Here is a 17774-nt window from a genome sequence, read left to right as displayed (position 1 = left end):
AAAAAAAAAACACAATAACATCTCTTTATCCATCATGTGAGTACGCCAATACAACCTTAAAAAGAGGCAAATAAATGAAGCCATGATAAAGTTTTCATATTTAGGCACACGAGAAACAGAAACTTACGGTATTGATCTAGAAAAACAGATTACACACTACCAAATCTGCTTATACAGCATAAAATTTAAGCCAATGAAAAGATAAATCGAGAACAGAACAAAAAGTTCGAATTTTTAAGTTAGACAGATAAATAAAAAGCATACCTCTTGCATTTCCCTGAGGATGACATCACGTTCCCTGTTGATTCTGCATTCCTCGAACTTGGAGTTCTGTAAGATATCAGCCAAGACATCCAAAGCCTGGTTGACATTCGAATCCAACACCTTGGCATAGTATGTGGTCTGTTCCCTCGATGTATACGCGTTCAAATGACCACCAATATCTTCGATCTCTTCCTCCAACGCCCTCACAGTACGCCTCGACGTGCCTTTGAATATCATATGCTCCAGAAAATGAGCTGTTCCGTTGGTCTGATCCGACTCGAACCGAGATCCAGCGTCGATCCAGACTCCAACGGTGGCGGTCTTGGCCGAGAGATTGGACTCAGTAGCGACTCGTAGACCATTGGGCAAGGTTGTGACACGGGTCTCCGGAGCTGACAAGATGTGATTGTGGGAAGCTAGGATCGGAATTGGCGATGCGTATTTAAGGAACCTCTTGTCCGGATTCTCGAGCTTCTTGATCTTACTTTTAATAAGCTCGGCAGCGTGATCGTATGGCATAAGATGCGGCGGCGGCGGGGATGGAGTCGCCGGAGATGTGGATGCCGGCGCCGAATTGATAGCTGAAAACGAAGAGGAGGATCGTGTCACTTGATTCAGAGACAACCGCCTCTGGGATCGGCGAGCTAGGGACAGTAGATTCTTCATCGCCATTGCTGATGATGATGGCTTCTCTTTGCTCTCTCTCTCTCTCTCTCTCTCGCTCTCCTCTAGGGTTTGATTGAAAAAGCCAAAAATGGCAGAGACGACTCGCGATGCGAAGTAATAGCCAGTGGTTATGCGATTATAAAACGACGACAGTTAAGATACTATCAAGACGATGTCGTTTTAAGGACATAATACTAGTCAAATATTTTAAAAGACCGTATTAGGCCCATTATTGTAATTTGTTAATACTTAATTTGAGCTAAAAAGGCCGAATGAAGAAGACTGGGCCATGAGAACGGGTCCGAGTTTAAAGATCCGGATTCGGAGAAAACCCTAATCGAAAGAGAGTGAGCCATATATAAAGAGTTTGCTAATGGAGATTGAAAACCCTAGCCTTTGCGGAGAGACAAGACAGTGAGAGTTGGGAGAAACCCAGACGAAGATCACGCTTTCTTTCTTAATCTCTCGTTTTAGCTATGGCGACTGGTAAAACTGTGAAAGATGTCTCACCCCATGACTTCGTCAAGGCTTACGCTTCTCATCTCAAGCGATCTGGCAAGGTTAGTGTAGATGAGTGCTCCAAGTTCTTTCGTGTTTTGAGTAGAAATGATGTACGCTTTTATTATTTGTCTCCTTCAATTCTGAAATCAGAAATCTTTCTTTGAATTGAATCAGCCCAAGTCTCCACATATATGCCATGTGGTCGTCTTTGTGTGTTTTTGTTATTATTAGTGTTGTGTTAAGGTTGTCGTATTAATCATTTTAACCTGCGGAGAAATGTGAGATTGTTAATTAAGCTCATATTTTGATTTTTGTAATAGTTCTATTGATTTACTGCTTGTTGGTATATTTCTCAATATGGTCAGTATGATGTCTCTTGTTAGCTTATTTTGTCTGTTTAATCTATTGAAATATGTATCAATTAACAATAGTTGAAACCTAAGTTAATGTTTCTAGTCACACCTTTACTGGTTAATATGATACAAATGCTTTGAAATTCTCTAATAAGGTCTGTTGAATTTACCTGTTTGTGTCTTTCTCTAGACCATAACATATTGTGTCTGTTGTTTGTTTTCAGATTGAGCTTCCCACATGGACTGACATTGTGAAGACCGGAAAGTTGAAGGAGCTTGCCCCATATGATCCAGATTGGTACTACATCAGAGCTGGTAACCTCTCTTTATCTATCCTCTTGTCTCTGTATTTCACAATGCATATAAAGGTTTTTCTGATGAAAACTCTTGTTATGCAGCATCTATGGCAAGGAAGGTTTACCTTAGGGGAGGTCTTGGAGTTGGTGCTTTCCGTAGAATCTATGGAGGCAGCAAGAGGAACGGTAGTCGTCCACCACATTTCTGCAAAGCCAGCGGTGGTATTGCCCGACACATCCTCCAGCAGTTGGAGACAATGAACATTGTTGAGCTCGACACCAAAGGGTAACATTAATTAATACCTCTGCCTTTAAACATCTTCTCTTTTAGAGATCTTTGAACAATTCTAATAGTAACATTTTTTTTTCTTCTCTTCAGAGGAAGAAGAATCACTTCCAGTGGCCAACGGGATTTGGACCAGGTTGCTGGCCGTATTGCAGTTGAACCTTGAAGATCTTAATGTTCTTTTTTGTTCTTCTACTACTTTTCAGTCCATTGTGCTTTTAGTGTTTATCTTTACTTTTATGAACTGTTATCATCTCTTGCTGAAAGACTTCACTCTTAATGTTCAAAGATTTTAAAAATTTTGGTGGTGGCTTTGGACTTCGAAATTTATGTCTTCCTCCATTTTGGTGTTTTTGCGTCCCGATATATCTTAACCAAAAAACTAACAGAGCGCAAGTGCGATTAATTATTGGGTTAGATTTATCTTTTAATTGATTTACCCAGGTTGAACATAATGCAAATTCTAATCATAACAAATAAACGGCTAAGTGATTGTGGTTTTCTGAAGAACTAATGCAGACAAAAGAAACGATCGTATTTTAATTTGTGTGTGAGGCACGGTTCTTTTTTTTTGGATTAGTAGTTGAGTCTTTAGGTAAAAGTTTCAATCATTATAATATCTAAATTGAACCGAGGAAACCTAATCTTGCAAGTTGCAACTAATTTGGTTGCTTCAAGGAAAAAGTAAGGTTCTGTTCCGAAAGAGTATGGACAAGGAACAAGATTATTGAAGAAATGTGCAAATTGAATGAAAAGCTTTTTTTAGAGGTCTTGCTGTTTGAAGAGGTCGCTCATGTAAGATCCAGTGTCGCTCCAAGACGATGGACTGCACCATGTTATCTTCCTGTGTTGCGGTATATTAAACTTGAAATCTCTGGGTATAGTCGGGTGCTTGTTCGACCTAAAAAGAAGAAACACAACAACACTTGATCTGTCTGGTACTTCTATGTTTCATCCATCTATCAAGAAAGCAAAATTCAAGAATGTATTTTTCTTTACCTTTTGGGAATGAATGGCCTATTAAAGTATGGCATTGGTTGTGCCTTAGGGACCAACTCTTTCCTCAATCTTCGTATCTCTTCTTCGTGTGCTACCTAAAGAAACCAAAAAGTGTGTCATTCTTTGATATTTGATTGCATAAGAAGCACAAAGAGTTTCTTCTCGTGTGCATACCTTTCGCTGCCGTTCTCTATCTATTTTGTACTGCTCTATTAGATTTATCTTCTCCGCAACCTGATACAATGATTTAACGCTGGATTTTATCATACAAGATCCACAAAGGTGAAGGCAAATGGCTGAGGATCAGCTTTGTATATAGAAATTAATACTCTGCTTGCTTGTGGTAGATGAGTTCAGGCCATAACGAGAAACTGGAACGTGCATAATTCTCAACTATGGACAAGATATGTGTAAAATACTTTACCTGGTAATCAAATTCCGCTCGTTCTACTGCTCGAATGTCTGAATGGAGCTTCAAGTCTACTGGTATTGTGATGTCTTTCACATGAGGCTTAACCAAATTCTGAAATCAGAGAGAAACATTACAGTGTTAAACAACCTTTCGAGTACAGAATCATCTTCTTATGTTTAAACATCCAAAAATGATATCTGGTTTGATAGAATGTTAATGAAGAGCAAAGGAACTCACCTCAGGTTCATCAGTTGTCAAGGGTACACCTTGAGCTATAGGGATTCTCATTTTTCCCTCCTCCAGTTTCATCTCTTGTAGCTTCTTTATAAACTCTTCTTCTTTCATTCGTCCCCGTTCCTGCGTAGACATAGACCAACAATCACGAATCAATATCTATCATGTCCGGAAAAAGCTATTCTCAAGTTGTATTGCCAAGTTTATATGCCTCAGTTCTGAGTTTGAATGGCTTCAAAGAGGTGACTTTGATCTGCTTCTTCTTCGATCTTCTACTTCTCACTGATGTAGGGGAATCCAAGCTCTGTCCCAAATAGATTGTCAAACTACATCAACCATTCAAGGAGAGGCTAAAACAAAATCATATGCTGCATATAATTAAACACATACATTTCTTGTGCCCCTCCGGCCACCATTTGAGATCTGACCTAGAACACTGCGAAAAACACCAAATCAGACAAGTTAGAACTATGCATATGATCAACGGGTTTCAATAAAAATCTCAATCTGTTTACCTATTGTCCCATGATGAAAAGAGTGAGGCATGAGGCTGTTCTAGTCCAAGATTCGTAGCTGTTAATACCAAGTCAGATTGAGAAAACAAAGAGCTCCAAGTGACAGTCTCAGTTTCTGGACACTTAGGAGGCTTGTGCTGGCTCATCATTCCAGGCAATTCCCATTTCAAAGGTTTCTTAATCTTCTGGTCTTCTTCCTTCTTATATGAAAATGGGACGCAAGTAAGCTTCTCAAAAGCTTTAACAAGATGCATCACTCTACCATATTCAGGGAGACTCATCCTCGCTTCTTCAAGCACCTTTTCTCTTCTCCTCTTCATCGAAGCAACACCGTTTTCATCAGAATCTCCAACTCCGACTTCTTCATCTCCCTCGTCCAAGTTACGGCTCGATTCTCCAATCTCTGGATCAGATGATACTCTTCGATTGTTGAAGAACTCTTCCTGAGAAGCGCGTAGAGTCTCATACGCGATACAGACACATTTCTTCGAGCTGGAATTGGTCTTAGCTCCACGTTTACAATCCACAGAAGCCGAAAGATCCTTCGTAGAGTTCTTCTTTTTCTTCTTAACCACCACGAATCTCCTCTCTCTGATCCGATTCCGCGGTGAGAAAACCGCCAGAGTAGGAGTGTTAGGCTTCGATTTCGGATTCTTCTGATCAGATTTTCTCGATTTCGCGAGTGGAGTCGAGTGTGAGAGGACGATGTTAGGGTTCGAATTCTCGGAGAATTTAGAAATATCTTCTTGAGAATTGTTGGATTGGAAAGTGATCGGATCCATCACCGGAGCCTCGTGTTCAGCATTCTTCAGATTCGTCGACTCCATCGGAGATGAGAAATTAGGGTTTTGTCTTCAGAGTGTGATAGAATAGGGAAGAAGAAGAAGAAGAAGAAGAAGAGGAGGAGGAGGGAATTGGTGGGTGCCAAATCTGACCGTTGCGACTTGTTAGGAAGACTCTCGCTCGAAATTTGTAACGGTTAAGCAAAGTCATTTACTGGATTTTATCGTAATCACGACGGATTAATTGCTTACTTTCAAACTTTGTGTTTTAATGCTCGAAATCTCTAATATGATTTGTCAATTGGGTTTTGGCCCAAGCCCAATCCAAACCGATAAAATGAAACGACGTCGGTTTTTTAACTAAGTTTTATTTTCTATTGTCAACCCAACATTGTTTATGTTAGCAATTTAACTTTATGGGGTTGTACATACAAATATATATAGCTTGAGAAACACTTTAAAGTTAGAAACAAAGAAAAAAGAAAGAAAAAAGTAATGATGCTGGATTTTGAAGCATCTTTGATCTCAAGTTTGCTTTTTCAGAATCCACCTTTCACTGAACTACTAAACTAATGTAACACCACCGCACATATTATATCAATCAATATAATACAAAAAAAAAAAAAAAAAAAGAAATATAGTACATGTTAGGCAATTACTACTAGCCAATATTTACGTGTTAAAAAGTTTGTTGTTGCCTTGTTAGTGTAGTAGCACTGCCAAATTTTGTGATCCCCCTAGAACTAGTAGAGATTAACTTCCCCTAATTTAATTAGAGAAATTAAAAAAGAAAATAAAAATAAAAACTGAAACAAAAAGTAACTAATAATAAAGTTTAGGAGCCACGTTATGGGAGTCTCAGGGGCATTTACGGAGAATCATGACCTATATAAACAAGCTTCTTCTTCTGATCACCACCGTCACAACAATTCATTTCTCCGCAATTCCATACACATTCCCCACCACCACCACAGTGTGAGGAGCGAAACCTGAAAAGTTACGTAGCTCCACTCCTGACTCCTCCACATAAGGTACGATCAATGGACGTTTATTATTAATTAGCTTCTCTCTTCGTAATCTGAGATCTTCTTGCTGTTAGGTTTCCGCCATTTGATTAATCTCTCCGTCTAATATTATTTATGTGTTTGCCGTCGATTTGGATCTCAAATTCGTATACTTTTTTCTTAATAGAATTTTCGATCTGAAATGCTTCTGTTGATATTGTTGTGCTCCGGTTCGGTTTTGGGTTTATTTATATGCACTCTGTTTGATCTATGCTGGTGTGTGTGCTCCGCGAAAATTCACATAATTTATGCACTCTTTTCTTAAACCGGTGGTTTCATTCAATTGCATGTAACCAGATCTGTGATCTTTTTAACAAGGTTCGTGTTAATTCCCAATTTGTTTATTGCTCTACTTGAATTGTTTATGGGGTTTAGACCATCATATCATGAATTCCTGGGTTGGTTTTACATGAATTCTGTATCTTCAGCAGTTTCTTTACTGTACCGGATCTGACTTGTTTAGTGTTACTGCATCCACCAAACTTGTTTAGCTCTTGTTGCGTTTGAATACTTAAAAAAAGAAAAAAGCTTTATTCTTGCATCTCTCTTTCATATACATTGCTCTAATTCTCGGATCTCTATTTCTTAGTATTTAATTTAAGTTTATCCTTTGCAGATTTAAATACAAAAAATGGTGAAGATCTGCTGTATTGGAGCTGGGTATGTTGGTGGTCCAACTATGGCAGTTATTGCTTTAAAATGTCCTAACGTTGAAGTTGCTGTTGTTGATATCTCTGTGCCACGGATCACTGCTTGGAACAGCGACCAGCTCCCAATCTATGAGCCTGGTCTCGATGAAGTTGTCAAGCAATGTCGTGGCAAGAACCTTTTCTTCAGTACTGATGTTGAGAAACACGTCAGAGAGGCTGATATCGTCTTTGTCTCTGTCAATACCCCCACCAAGACTCGTGGTCTTGGTGCTGGTAAAGCTGCTGACTTGACTTACTGGGAAAGCGCTGCTCGTATGATCGCTGATGTCTCGGTTTCAGACAAGATTGTTGTCGAGAAATCAACCGTCCCTGTCAAAACCGCTGAAGCCATCGAGAAGATCCTTACACACAACAGTAAAGGAATCAAGTTCCAGATTCTCTCTAACCCTGAGTTCCTTGCTGAAGGAACCGCCATTGAGGATCTTTTCCTTCCTGACCGTGTTCTGATCGGTGGTCGTGAGACCCCTGAAGGGTTTAAAGCTGTTAATGCCTTGAAAGACGTTTATGCTCAGTGGGTTCCAGAAGATAGAATCCTAACCACTAATCTCTGGTCCGCTGAGCTCACCAAGCTTGCTGCCAACGCCTTCTTAGCCCAAAGAATCTCATCTGTCAATGCAATGTCTGCTCTCTGTGAAGCCACTGGTGCTAACGTCACTGAAGTCTCCTTTGCTGTTGGTAAAGACTCTAGAATCGGTCCCAAGTTCTTGAACTCCAGTGTCGGTTTTGGCGGCTCCTGTTTCCAGAAAGATATCCTCAACTTGGTCTACATCTGTGAATGCAACGGCCTCCCTGAAGTAGCCGAATACTGGAAACAAGTCATCAAGATCAATGACTACCAGAAAACCCGGTTTGTAAACCGCATTGTCTCCTCAATGTTCAACACAGTTTCCAACAAAAAGATTGCTGTCCTCGGATTCGCCTTCAAGAAAGACACTGGTGACACGAGAGAGACTCCAGCCATTGATGTCTGCAAAGGTTTGTTAGGAGACAAAGCCCGAATCAGCATCTATGATCCACAAGTCACTGAAGAACAGATCCAAAGAGACTTAACCATGAACAAGTTCGACTGGGACCATCCACTTCACCTCCAACCCATGAGTCCAACCACCGTGAAACAAGTCTCAGTCGCTTGGGACGCTTATGCTGCCACCAAAGACGCCCACGGAATCTGCTTGTTAACTGAGTGGGACGAGTTTAAGACACTTGACTATGAGCGGATCTTTGAAAATATGCAGAAACCAGCGTTTGTCTTCGATGGAAGAAATGTTGTTGATGCAGAGAAGCTGAGGAAGATAGGGTTTATTGTTTACTCTATTGGTAAGCCATTAGACCAATGGCTCAAGGACATGCCTGCTCTTGCTTAGCTTTGAGTCTTCTTCTCAAGATTTGGATTCCTTTTTCTCTCTATATATATATATATGTTGGTTATATCAAATAATTTGGTCTGTTTCTTTTTGATGAGACATTTTCTAATACTTTATCATATGTTTGGTTAGAAAGAGAGACTAGATTTGGTTATTATCGCTAAATACCTTGTACGTTGGATATCAAATATGTAAGCTTCTCAAACATTTTCAATATATAAACCTTTTACTGTTTCTGATTACTATTTAGTATCACATGTTCAAAATAAGTATATGATATTGTGGAAGATATAAACTAAAGATGAATATTAATATCCGATTTTTAAAAAATATTGTTAGACTTTCACCGTAGAAGATTGATGTTTTTCATTAATTAGTGTTTTGCTAAACCAAAATGCAAGAACGTACATTGTATAGTGTTTTGCTAAACCAAAGGGGTAAACCAAAATACATGAGTAAACCAAAAAATTGACCAAAGCTTATTAAAGCAAACAAAGTAGCTAAGCCAATTAATTAAACATAAGACATAATCGATATTGTGAACCAGAGAATCCTGTTACAGAATCCGGCAAAGGAGAAGGAGAGAGAGAGTAGGATGATGCTAAGGCAAACGTCGAGTAAGGCTTATCTAGGGCTACGAGCGTCTCCTCTAGGGTTAGGGCGTCGATTGTACCACGAGAATGTGATCGACCACTTTGAAAACCCTAGGAACGTTGGGTCCTTCAATAGGAACGACCCTGACGTTGGCACAGGATTGGTAGGAGCTCCTGCCTGCGGGGACCTCATGAGCCTCCAGATTAAGGTCGATGATTCCGGTCAGATCATTGATACTCGATTCAAGACCTTTGGCTGTGGCTCTGCTATCGCCTCTTCTTCCGTCGGTATGTCTTCCAGTTAGGGTTTTCAATTTTGATCGATAATTCGCTCATGATCAGAGTCAGGGATAAGTAGGCAAGTTTTGATTTTATGTTTTTGGTTTGTTTGTTCAGCTTCTGAATGGATCAAGGGCAAAACCATAGAGGAAGTTTTGACCATCAAGAACGCGTAAGTGCCCTATTTTTACAATCTGCCAAAGCATGTTTCTGTTCATGTCGCTCAGAGAGATTAACAATATCTATCACCATGGTTATCATATCTAACTCTGGTTTCAGTAGTTGTGATATCTCAAGTCTAGTGATAAGTAAGTTGAAAATTTTGATGGATGAGTCATTTTGTTTAGGAAATCTTAAATTCGCAGGGAAATCGCAAAGCATCTTAGGTTGCCACCGGTCAAGCTACATTGCAGTATGCTTGCAGAGGACGCGATCAAGTCTGCCGTCAGAAACTACAAAGAGAAGCAAGCAAAGGCTAATGCTGCCACTGAAGGAGAAACTGTGGAGGCCTGAATCCACTAATACTATATGCCGCTTTGTGCTGTTGCAGCTGCTGATGAAATACAAGTTGCAAGGAGAGGTGTGTTTGGTTGTTTTATGCTTACCTTTCAACTGTTTTAGTTAAGTTCTTTGAATAAATAGCTGAGCATGTTTATTAGCTATTGATTGACTCAACCGAGTCGTTCTTCTGCATTGTCAGTGATACTTCTCTCTTTAGTGTTTTATGGGAAAAAAAATTATGCAGTGATCTTGATAATGAAAGCTCAAAGCCTAGACAAGTCAAACTTTCTAGCTGAAACGGAAAGTTCTCTTTCACGAAACTAGCCCTTTGTTCCTTCCCTCGCTCTCACACACACTTGTCAGTGCTGCTTATTGATTCTCCTCTGTTTCCACTTTCTCTCTTGCTCCCTCTCATACTCTTGCTTTCTTTAATCCGAATGTTTCAGAGCATTACGTCTCTTTCTTTGCACCCAACAGTTAGTGCTCTGTCTCCGGTGATCTCTTTTGCGTTTTATCTGGAAAGGTGACGGCCTTTGTAGCTGTTTCTACGCTCATCTTTCTTGGGTAACGAGCGTAATCCTCTTCGCCCTGTTCATCTCTGCTTCCAACAAGCTTCGATTTAATGGAAGACCATCATCAAGAATTCGAGAAGCCCATCTTCGTATTCGTCCCTAACAAGCTCAGAAACTCTCGAGTTTCGAGAAATCGCAAGATGAAGAATGGCTTCAGAGAATCTATGAGTCACTACGAAGAGCTGTCTTGCTACTACGGATTGAGGAAGAACCCGAAGAAAATCCAGAAATCTCTACTCGTTCAACCAAGAAGGAATAAGAAGAGTTTGATTCGATGCAAAGAATGCGGGAAAGGGTTTCTTTACGAGAAATGTCTGCTGAATCATCGCCTAGTGACGCATTCTGAAGAATCTGTTGTGAGAACAAGTTTGTTGTGTAGCTTCAGTGTTGTGCAGAAGAGAAAGAGATCGAAGAGAGTTTCCAGGTACAAGAAGAAGAGTACTCGATTCTCTGTTTCTTCTTCTTCTTCTTCGTTTACAATGTTTCCTGTTTCTGTGGATGATGATGGGGAGTTATTAGAAGTGGCTGAGTCTCTGATTCTGTTGTCTATGAGTGGTGGTAAGTTCTTGAATGTTTTAGAACTCTTTGGTAAAGCTCTAGATTCGAATCAGAGAGAATCTGGATATGGCTTTTTGAGGAATGAGCAAAAACTTGTTGCTGAAGAAGATAGGGTTGTGAGTAATGAGCAGAAGAAACTTTTGGGAATTAGCACAGAATCTGATGGAACATGGAAAGAGCTTTCGGATTTCTTGGCAGACAAGAAGGTTAGGGAAGACGATGAATCGGGTCAGCAGAAGCAGGTAGGAGGAGCTGGAATGCTTAGAGAAGCAACCGAACAGAAACTTGTTCGTCAAGAAACTACGTTTGAAGATTCAAATTCAGGAAATAAAAGTTTACAGATGAACATTGATGAGCATCGGTGTGGGCTCTGTGACAAGGTTTTCTCGACGTATCAAGCTCTTGGTGGTCATCAGACGTTTCACAGAATAAGAAACAAGTCCAAAAGTCAAACCAAGAGTTGTAGAGACGAATCAGTGGAAGTTGGGAGCTGAGATTAATGGGTCAGTGACGTTGAGACGTAAAGTGCAGAGTACTGTGCTCAAGGCTTTAGGTCAGTTCAGGCTTTAAGAGGCTACAAGAAGTGTCACAACACGAGATCAAATGATGGAGAGAACCTTTAGCTGTGATGTTGTTGTTTTTGTGTGGGTGTTGAAACTCAATTGTTGCTGTCTTTGTTACTTGTTTAGCTGTGTGATGTTTGTATTTTGGTACGTAAGAGTAGAGGGGAGACTTTGTTTAGTCTTTGATTTCTCAAATGGGTATATTCAAAGTTGTACAGCAGCAACTTGTAGCCGTGTTACTTATGGTTTTAGCAATTTTTAGCTCATTTCACATCACATGTTCAAATTCTCTGATCCATTTGGTTTGTTTCTCGAGAAATATGAAATTTTTCTTTCAAATTCCATTCCACGTTTTGAATGTGTCACTCTTGGGAATTAAAATAAGGGAGGGTTACAATCATAAACAAATCTAATGAAAATTCATAAATTCCTGGTTTAATACCGGTTAAATTTTTAAAAAAAAACACGATACATAGTATTGGTATGATATTGCAAATTTCAGTTGAAAGATGATCATATTGATAAAAAGGTACAGTTTCTTTAAACTTCAATCTCTTCTTTGACTGTATGCTGTCGGTTGGTCTTCGCATTAAAATGAAAACTTTTCAAATAGTTTGGCGAATGTTCATGAAAAATGATATATCAAATTCTTTATTTTTAATTTTATTACGACAAAATTAAGAAATTTCTGAATTAGGCAGGATCATTATTGACGCGGTGCAATAAAAATCAGAGTTTCCTAATTGTATACTTTTCCTTTTCTTCTCCTTTTGCCTCCACTTATTTCCATTTATATAAAAAAAAAAAAAACACAGCTGTTATTCTGTTAAGAATAATATTTAAAAAATAAGGGTATATTTAAAAATTTAATATATAATAAAACTGAAAAAAAATGAAAAGTATATATTTCTAAATTATTGCTTAGGCATGAAAGTCGGAAGAAACCTAAAATTAGCTTAATACAGAAAACCCTAAATTCAAGGTCAAGACACCCAAATCCTTTTAACACGGTTTTTATCACATCCAAAAAAATTTGATTCATTTATAATTGAGATCCTTAATTAATTACGCTTCATTTTTTTTTCTTCCTTTTTTTTTTCTTTTGGTTTTAATGCATTATTATTATTATTATTAGTTGTTTTTTTATTATTATTTTGAGATCCACCGGCGAAATCACTTTGGCAAAAAAAAAGGCTTGATTTTTCTTGAGTCTTCTTCTTCTTCTTCCTCCTCTTATATTTTGTCTTCTTCTCCCACAAAGCTCATTGCTTTGTCTTCGAAACCTTCTTGTAACACGAATTCGAGCTAAACCTATTTGGATTCTCAATTCGAATTTGCTCAAAAGAGTCGGCGGGAATCTCAAAAAATTTCCGAATTTTTGCTGGCTGTCGTAAAATCCTAATGCGGTGTGAGAGAAGACGACTACAACGAAGAAGAAGAGCGAATCGGAGTCTAAAATCATCGGATTTGGGAGTTACCAACAAGGCTAGATCGGGAATCGAGATCGGAGAAGAGAGGAAACGCGTCGTCGGGAGGTGATGTTTTTTAGTTGGGGATTGGGTGGAATTAGGGTTTTAAACGATTCGGTTGATCTGATTACGACTCTGGGGCTGCAAGATCAAGGATGCAGCTTCACATATCGCCTAGCATGAGAAGCATTACGATTTCGAGCAGCAATGAGTTTATTGATTTGATGAAGATCAAAGTCGCAGCTCGTCACATCTCTTACCGAACTCTCTTCCACACTATCTTAATCCTCGCCTTCTTGTTGCCTTTTGTCTTCATCCTTACCGCTGTTGTTACCCTTGAAGGTGTCAACAAGTGCTCCTCCTTTGGTAACCCACCCCCTCCCTCCCTCCCTCTTTGTTAATATGGTTCGGATCTCGACACATCCTCTAGGATCTACCGCCTTAATGTTGTTAGATGAGCATCATCATGTTAAGTTGTTTGGATCCAATTGGTTATGTCAACAAAGTTTCTTGCTTGGTATCAGTTGAGCTTCAATTGTATCATAGTATGAACCTTCGAGCTCAGATTAATGGCATTTTGTTTGACTATCAAGTTTGATGAATTCCATTGTTGTGTTTGTGTGTGTGAAGTAAAAGTTACACATATTAGTATTACTAAATCCGAACCTGATACTGATGAGATGAATCTGACAAAATTGTTCCCTTTTCGCTTGTAGTTCATATGCTTAGCTTTGCCACCCAAAATCCTTAGTTGAGTATCTTCCTAATTATGCTCATGTGATGAGATCATGAAAGTTTCTTTTGTCTTTTTTTTTGCATCAGATTGTTTTGGGAGGCGGTTAGGACCACGTCTTCTTGGTAGGGTAGATGATTCAGAGGTGAGTGATTGCTTCTTTCCTGATGTTAAAATTTACAATTCAGAGTTTTGTATCATTATGTTAAGTCGGATTTGCCTTTTCTCACCTTCTGTCACAGCAGAGACTAGTTAGAGATTTTTACAAAATTTTAAATGAAGTAAGCACTCAAGAAATTCCAGATGGTTTAAAGCTTCCAGATTCTTTTAGTCAACTTGTTTCGGATATGAAGAACAACCACTACGATGCCAAAACATTTGCCCTCGTGCTTCGAGCTATGGTACAGTCTGTAATCTTCAATTCAATGTTAAGTTGTGGATTTATCCAAAAATGTATTTATCCAAAAATGTATATTTGATTTGATTACTCTTTCTGAACAGGTAGAGAAGTTTGAAAGGGATTTAAGGGAATCCAAATTTGCCGAACTTATGAACAAACACTTTGCTGCAAGTTCAATCCCAAAAGGAATTCATTGTCTCTCTTTAAGACTAACCGATGAATATTCCTCCAATGCTCATGCCCGTAGACAGCTTCCTTCCCCGGAGCTTCTCCCTGTTCTCTCAGACAATGCTTACCACCATTTCGTTCTAGCTACAGACAATATCTTGGCTGCCTCGGTTGTGGTCTCATCCGCTGTTCAATCATCTTCAAAACCCGAGAAAATTGTCTTCCATGTTATCACAGACAAGAAAACCTATGCGGGTATGCATTCTTGGTTTGCGCTTAATTCTGTAGCTCCTGCGATTGTTGAAGTCAAAAGTGTTCATCAGTTTGACTGGTTAACAAGAGAGAATGTTCCGGTTCTCGAAGCTGTCGAAAACCATAACAGTATCAGAGATTATTACCATGGGAATCATATCGCTGGTGCAAACCTCAGCGAAACAACTCCTCGAACATTTGCTTCGAAGTTGCAATCAAGAAGTCCCAAATACATATCTTTACTCAACCATCTTAGAATATATCTACCAGAGGTAAAAAAGATTATGTCCTTTTTAACTTCAATTTTTTTTGCCTTTTGCATGGCTTACTCTCTCNTTTCGGATATGAAGAACAACCACTACGATGCCAAAACATTTGCCCTCGTGCTTCGAGCTATGGTACAGTCTGTAATCTTCAATTCAATGTTAAGTTGTGGATTTATCCAAAAATGTATTTATCCAAAAATGTATATTTGATTTGATTACTCTTTCTGAACAGGTAGAGAAGTTTGAAAGGGATTTAAGGGAATCCAAATTTGCCGAACTTATGAACAAACACTTTGCTGCAAGTTCAATCCCAAAAGGAATTCATTGTCTCTCCTTAAGACTAACCGATGAATATTCCTCCAATGCTCATGCCCGTAGACAGCTTCCTTCCCCGGAGCTTCTCCCTGTTCTCTCAGACAATGCTTACCACCATTTCGTTCTAGCTACAGACAATATCTTGGCTGCCTCGGTTGTGGTCTCATCCGCTGTTCAATCATCTTCAAAACCCGAGAAAATTGTCTTCCATGTTATCACAGACAAGAAAACCTATGCGGGTATGCATTCTTGGTTTGCGCTTAATTCTGTAGCTCCTGCGATTGTTGAAGTCAAAAGTGTTCATCAGTTTGACTGGTTAACAAGAGAGAATGTTCCGGTTCTCGAAGCTGTCGAAAACCATAACAGTATCAGAGATTATTACCATGGGAATCATATCGCTGGTGCAAACCTCAGCGAAACAACTCCTCGAACATTTGCTTCGAAGTTGCAATCAAGAAGTCCCAAATACATATCTTTACTCAACCATCTTAGAATATATCTACCAGAGGTAAAAAAGATTATGTCCTTTTTAACTTCAATTTTTTTTGCCTTTTGCATGGCTTACTCTCTCGGGATTGAGAATATGAAGGTAAATGTTTGTTTGGTTTGCCTTTTTGACAGCTTTTTCCGAACTTAGACAAGGTAGTGTTCTTAGATGATGATATAGTGATACAGAAAGATCTATCTCCGCTCTGGGATATTGACCTTAACGGGAAGGTTAATGGAGCCGTTGAGACTTGTCGAGGAGAAGACGTATGGGTTATGTCAAAGCGTCTTAGGAACTACTTCAATTTCTCTCACCCGCTCATCGCAAAGCATCTGGATCCAGAAGAATGTGCTTGGGCTTATGGAATGAATATCTTCGATCTACGGACTTGGAGGAAGACAAATATCAGAGAAACGTATCATTCTTGGCTTAGAGAGGTAAAATATCAGATAAGCCTGCAGTATTTTTTGAGTTTAAGGATTCGAAGATTGGCAAATCCTTGATTTTGCTTTTGGTTTTGATTTGATGTGCAGAATCTGAAGTCAAATCTAACAATGTGGAAACTTGGGACATTGCCTCCTGCACTAATAGCATTTAAAGGTCATGTTCAGCCAATAGATTCGTCTTGGCATATGCTTGGATTAGGTTATCAAAGCAAGACCAACTTAGAAAATGCAAAGAAAGCTGCGGTGATTCATTACAATGGCCAATCAAAGCCGTGGCTCGAGATAGGTTTCGAGCATCTTAGACCCTTCTGGACAAAATATGTTAACTACTCCAATGATTTCGTTAAGAATTGTCATATCTTGGGATAGCAAATAGAAAGCTTTCAGATAGTCTTGAAGCAGAGTGGAGATTTCGCGGGTTCTGCAGATTTACTCGAATTTTAGCTGGACAATGAAACCAGTTGCAGAGAAGCTGGAGAAAGAGAAAGAGAGATATAAAGATTCATTCTTCTGTAAAAATAGAAGGTACCCTTTTTGAGATTCTTTTTGGTTTTGAAGTAAAAGATTCCAATCTTGGATCTGTTATAAGAAGAGGAAAGGTTTCTCATAAGAAATTAGACTTTGGTCATGATCAGAACAGTCCAAGGACCAAACAACACACTGTTGCAGATCCACTTGTACTCTTTCTTTTTATTATTATTATTTTTTTTTGTTCAATTTTTAACAGTCAAATTCCACAATTTTTGTTTTTACTATTTGATTTCATTAGTTTTAGGGATTTTATATGGACATTATTGCTTTGTTAAGATCCCTATTGGATCATTGAGACTTTTCTTGATGCAGAAGTTTTTTTTGGCAGATTCATTTTACTTATCTCCTTGTCCTCCTATCTCTCTCTATTTGATGCCATTCTTGAGATAAGATATCTCAATAAAATTATGAATTTATGACATATTCACGAATTCGTCATTCATAAATAAAAAGTAAAAAAAAATTATGGTGCACTTAGATCGAAATATTGAGGTAAATACTAGATACCACATGTTTTATTTTAGATAATAATTTAATATCTTGTGTTAAAAAAATTACAAGTAGAAAATGGTAATCACATAAGGTTGACTTGAATTTTTTAATATATAAAAATGAAACAAATAAAGATAACTTACCAATTATTTTCAAACTTGATGATTAAATAATAAAAACACTGTTGATGGATGGATAAATAAAAAAAAATCACTGCATTCTTATTTTAAGGGCAGATGTTAAAAAATTATGTGATGAAGAAAGCTTAGAAAGGTAATGTTTCTTTAGTGTAATTGCTATGATATGTCCCAACAGTTTCTTCACAAGAAGCAAAAAGCTTATTATTACATGCAAGTAATTAAAAATTGTTGGAATAAAAAAAAAACAAAGAAAAGAATTAAAATTGGATTGATCGATTGAGTAAAATAGTAATGCGTTCTTTCCAAGTGACTTTGACAAAAAAAAACAAATAAAAGAATCGTCTTGGTTTCATTCATATATGCTTTCAGAGAAGAGAAGAGAGAGAGAGATGGGCAATTTGATAGGCGCATAGATGGGAAGAATCTCAGATAAAAATGGAAGCTTTGACCGCCATTGATTCTTCTCATCACTCACCACGACATCATCTCTTGTTGTTGATCTCTTCTATTTCTTCTCCTCTCTGATGCGTGTTCTTGATTCATCGGCTCTCAGATCAGTCACA

The 17774-nt window shown here is 38.5% G+C and overlaps 7 protein-coding genes across 10 annotated transcripts in view; 5 read left to right on the top strand and 2 right to left on the bottom strand.

Moving 5' to 3' along the window:
- The window catches only part of LOC104725843 (probable mitochondrial-processing peptidase subunit beta, mitochondrial), a 4315-nt gene extending 3266 nt beyond the window's left edge, over nucleotides 1-1049 (bottom strand). Inside the window, exon 1 of one of the 2 annotated variants that reach the window (XM_010445677.1) lies at nucleotides 265-1049. In XM_010445677.1, the coding sequence (XP_010443979.1) occupies nucleotides 265-936 (672 nt within the window). In that variant the 5' untranslated portion in view covers nucleotides 937-1049. The remainder of the gene's footprint in view (nucleotides 1-264) is intronic. The other variant, XM_010444945.1, reaches the window with a different exon arrangement.
- Nucleotides 1311-2708, top strand: LOC104724088 (40S ribosomal protein S19-1). The gene is made up of 4 exons (XM_010442839.2): nucleotides 1311-1490; nucleotides 2009-2099; nucleotides 2183-2366; nucleotides 2460-2708. The coding sequence occupies exons 1-4, from the start codon at nucleotides 1407-1409 to the stop codon at nucleotides 2530-2532; spliced, it is 432 nt and encodes a 143-aa protein (XP_010441141.1). The 5' UTR covers nucleotides 1311-1406; the 3' UTR covers nucleotides 2533-2708.
- LOC104723202 lies at nucleotides 3006-5482 on the bottom strand. The gene is made up of 8 exons (XM_010441886.2): nucleotides 4527-5482; nucleotides 4402-4447; nucleotides 4223-4315; nucleotides 4015-4134; nucleotides 3790-3888; nucleotides 3540-3599; nucleotides 3366-3460; nucleotides 3006-3267 (listed from the first exon to the last, which is right to left on the bottom strand). Exons 1-8 carry the CDS (start codon nucleotides 5351-5353, stop codon nucleotides 3129-3131), a joined length of 1479 nt encoding a protein of 492 aa, XP_010440188.1. The 5' UTR covers nucleotides 5354-5482; the 3' UTR covers nucleotides 3006-3128.
- Nucleotides 6184-8688, top strand: LOC104722312 (UDP-glucose 6-dehydrogenase 3-like). Its single transcript, XM_010440810.2, has 2 exons — nucleotides 6184-6339; nucleotides 6989-8688. The coding sequence occupies exon 2, from the start codon at nucleotides 7004-7006 to the stop codon at nucleotides 8444-8446; it is 1443 nt and encodes a 480-aa protein (XP_010439112.1). The 5' UTR covers nucleotides 6184-6339; nucleotides 6989-7003; the 3' UTR covers nucleotides 8447-8688.
- LOC104721122 (iron-sulfur cluster assembly protein 2) lies at nucleotides 8962-10294 on the top strand. Of its 3 annotated transcripts, none has more exons than XM_019243779.1 (4): nucleotides 8974-9327; nucleotides 9436-9490; nucleotides 9684-9898; nucleotides 10266-10294. In XM_019243779.1, the coding sequence occupies exons 1-3, from the start codon at nucleotides 9042-9044 to the stop codon at nucleotides 9829-9831; spliced, it is 489 nt and encodes a 162-aa protein (XP_019099324.1). In that variant the 5' UTR covers nucleotides 8974-9041; the 3' UTR covers nucleotides 9832-9898; nucleotides 10266-10294. The 3 variants fall into 3 exon arrangements, with proteins under 3 accessions (XP_010437677.1, XP_019099324.1, XP_019099319.1); XM_019243774.1 differs by lacking the exon at nucleotides 10266-10294 and adding an exon at nucleotides 10064-10259; XM_010439375.2 differs by lacking the exon at nucleotides 10266-10294 and having other exon boundaries at nucleotides 8962-9327; nucleotides 9684-10066.
- Nucleotides 10412-11690, top strand: LOC104720349. Its single transcript, XM_010438488.1, has one exon. The coding sequence runs from the start codon at nucleotides 10442-10444 to the stop codon at nucleotides 11441-11443; it is 1002 nt and encodes a 333-aa protein (XP_010436790.1). The 5' UTR covers nucleotides 10412-10441; the 3' UTR covers nucleotides 11444-11690.
- LOC104702967 (probable galacturonosyltransferase 13) lies at nucleotides 12691-16917 on the top strand. Its single transcript, XM_019243768.1, has 6 exons — nucleotides 12691-13347; nucleotides 13804-13859; nucleotides 13960-14115; nucleotides 14216-14806; nucleotides 15737-16039; nucleotides 16136-16917. Exons 1-6 carry the CDS (start codon nucleotides 13137-13139, stop codon nucleotides 16415-16417), a joined length of 1599 nt encoding a protein of 532 aa, XP_019099313.1. The 5' UTR covers nucleotides 12691-13136; the 3' UTR covers nucleotides 16418-16917.

Source organism: Camelina sativa, chromosome 1 (assembly GCF_000633955.1).
Source record: "Camelina sativa cultivar DH55 chromosome 1, Cs, whole genome shotgun sequence".
NCBI lineage: Eukaryota > Viridiplantae > Streptophyta > Magnoliopsida > Brassicales > Brassicaceae > Camelina > Camelina sativa.
Note: the sequence above shows the minus strand (reverse complement) of the source record. Positions and strands in the feature narration are given on the sequence as shown.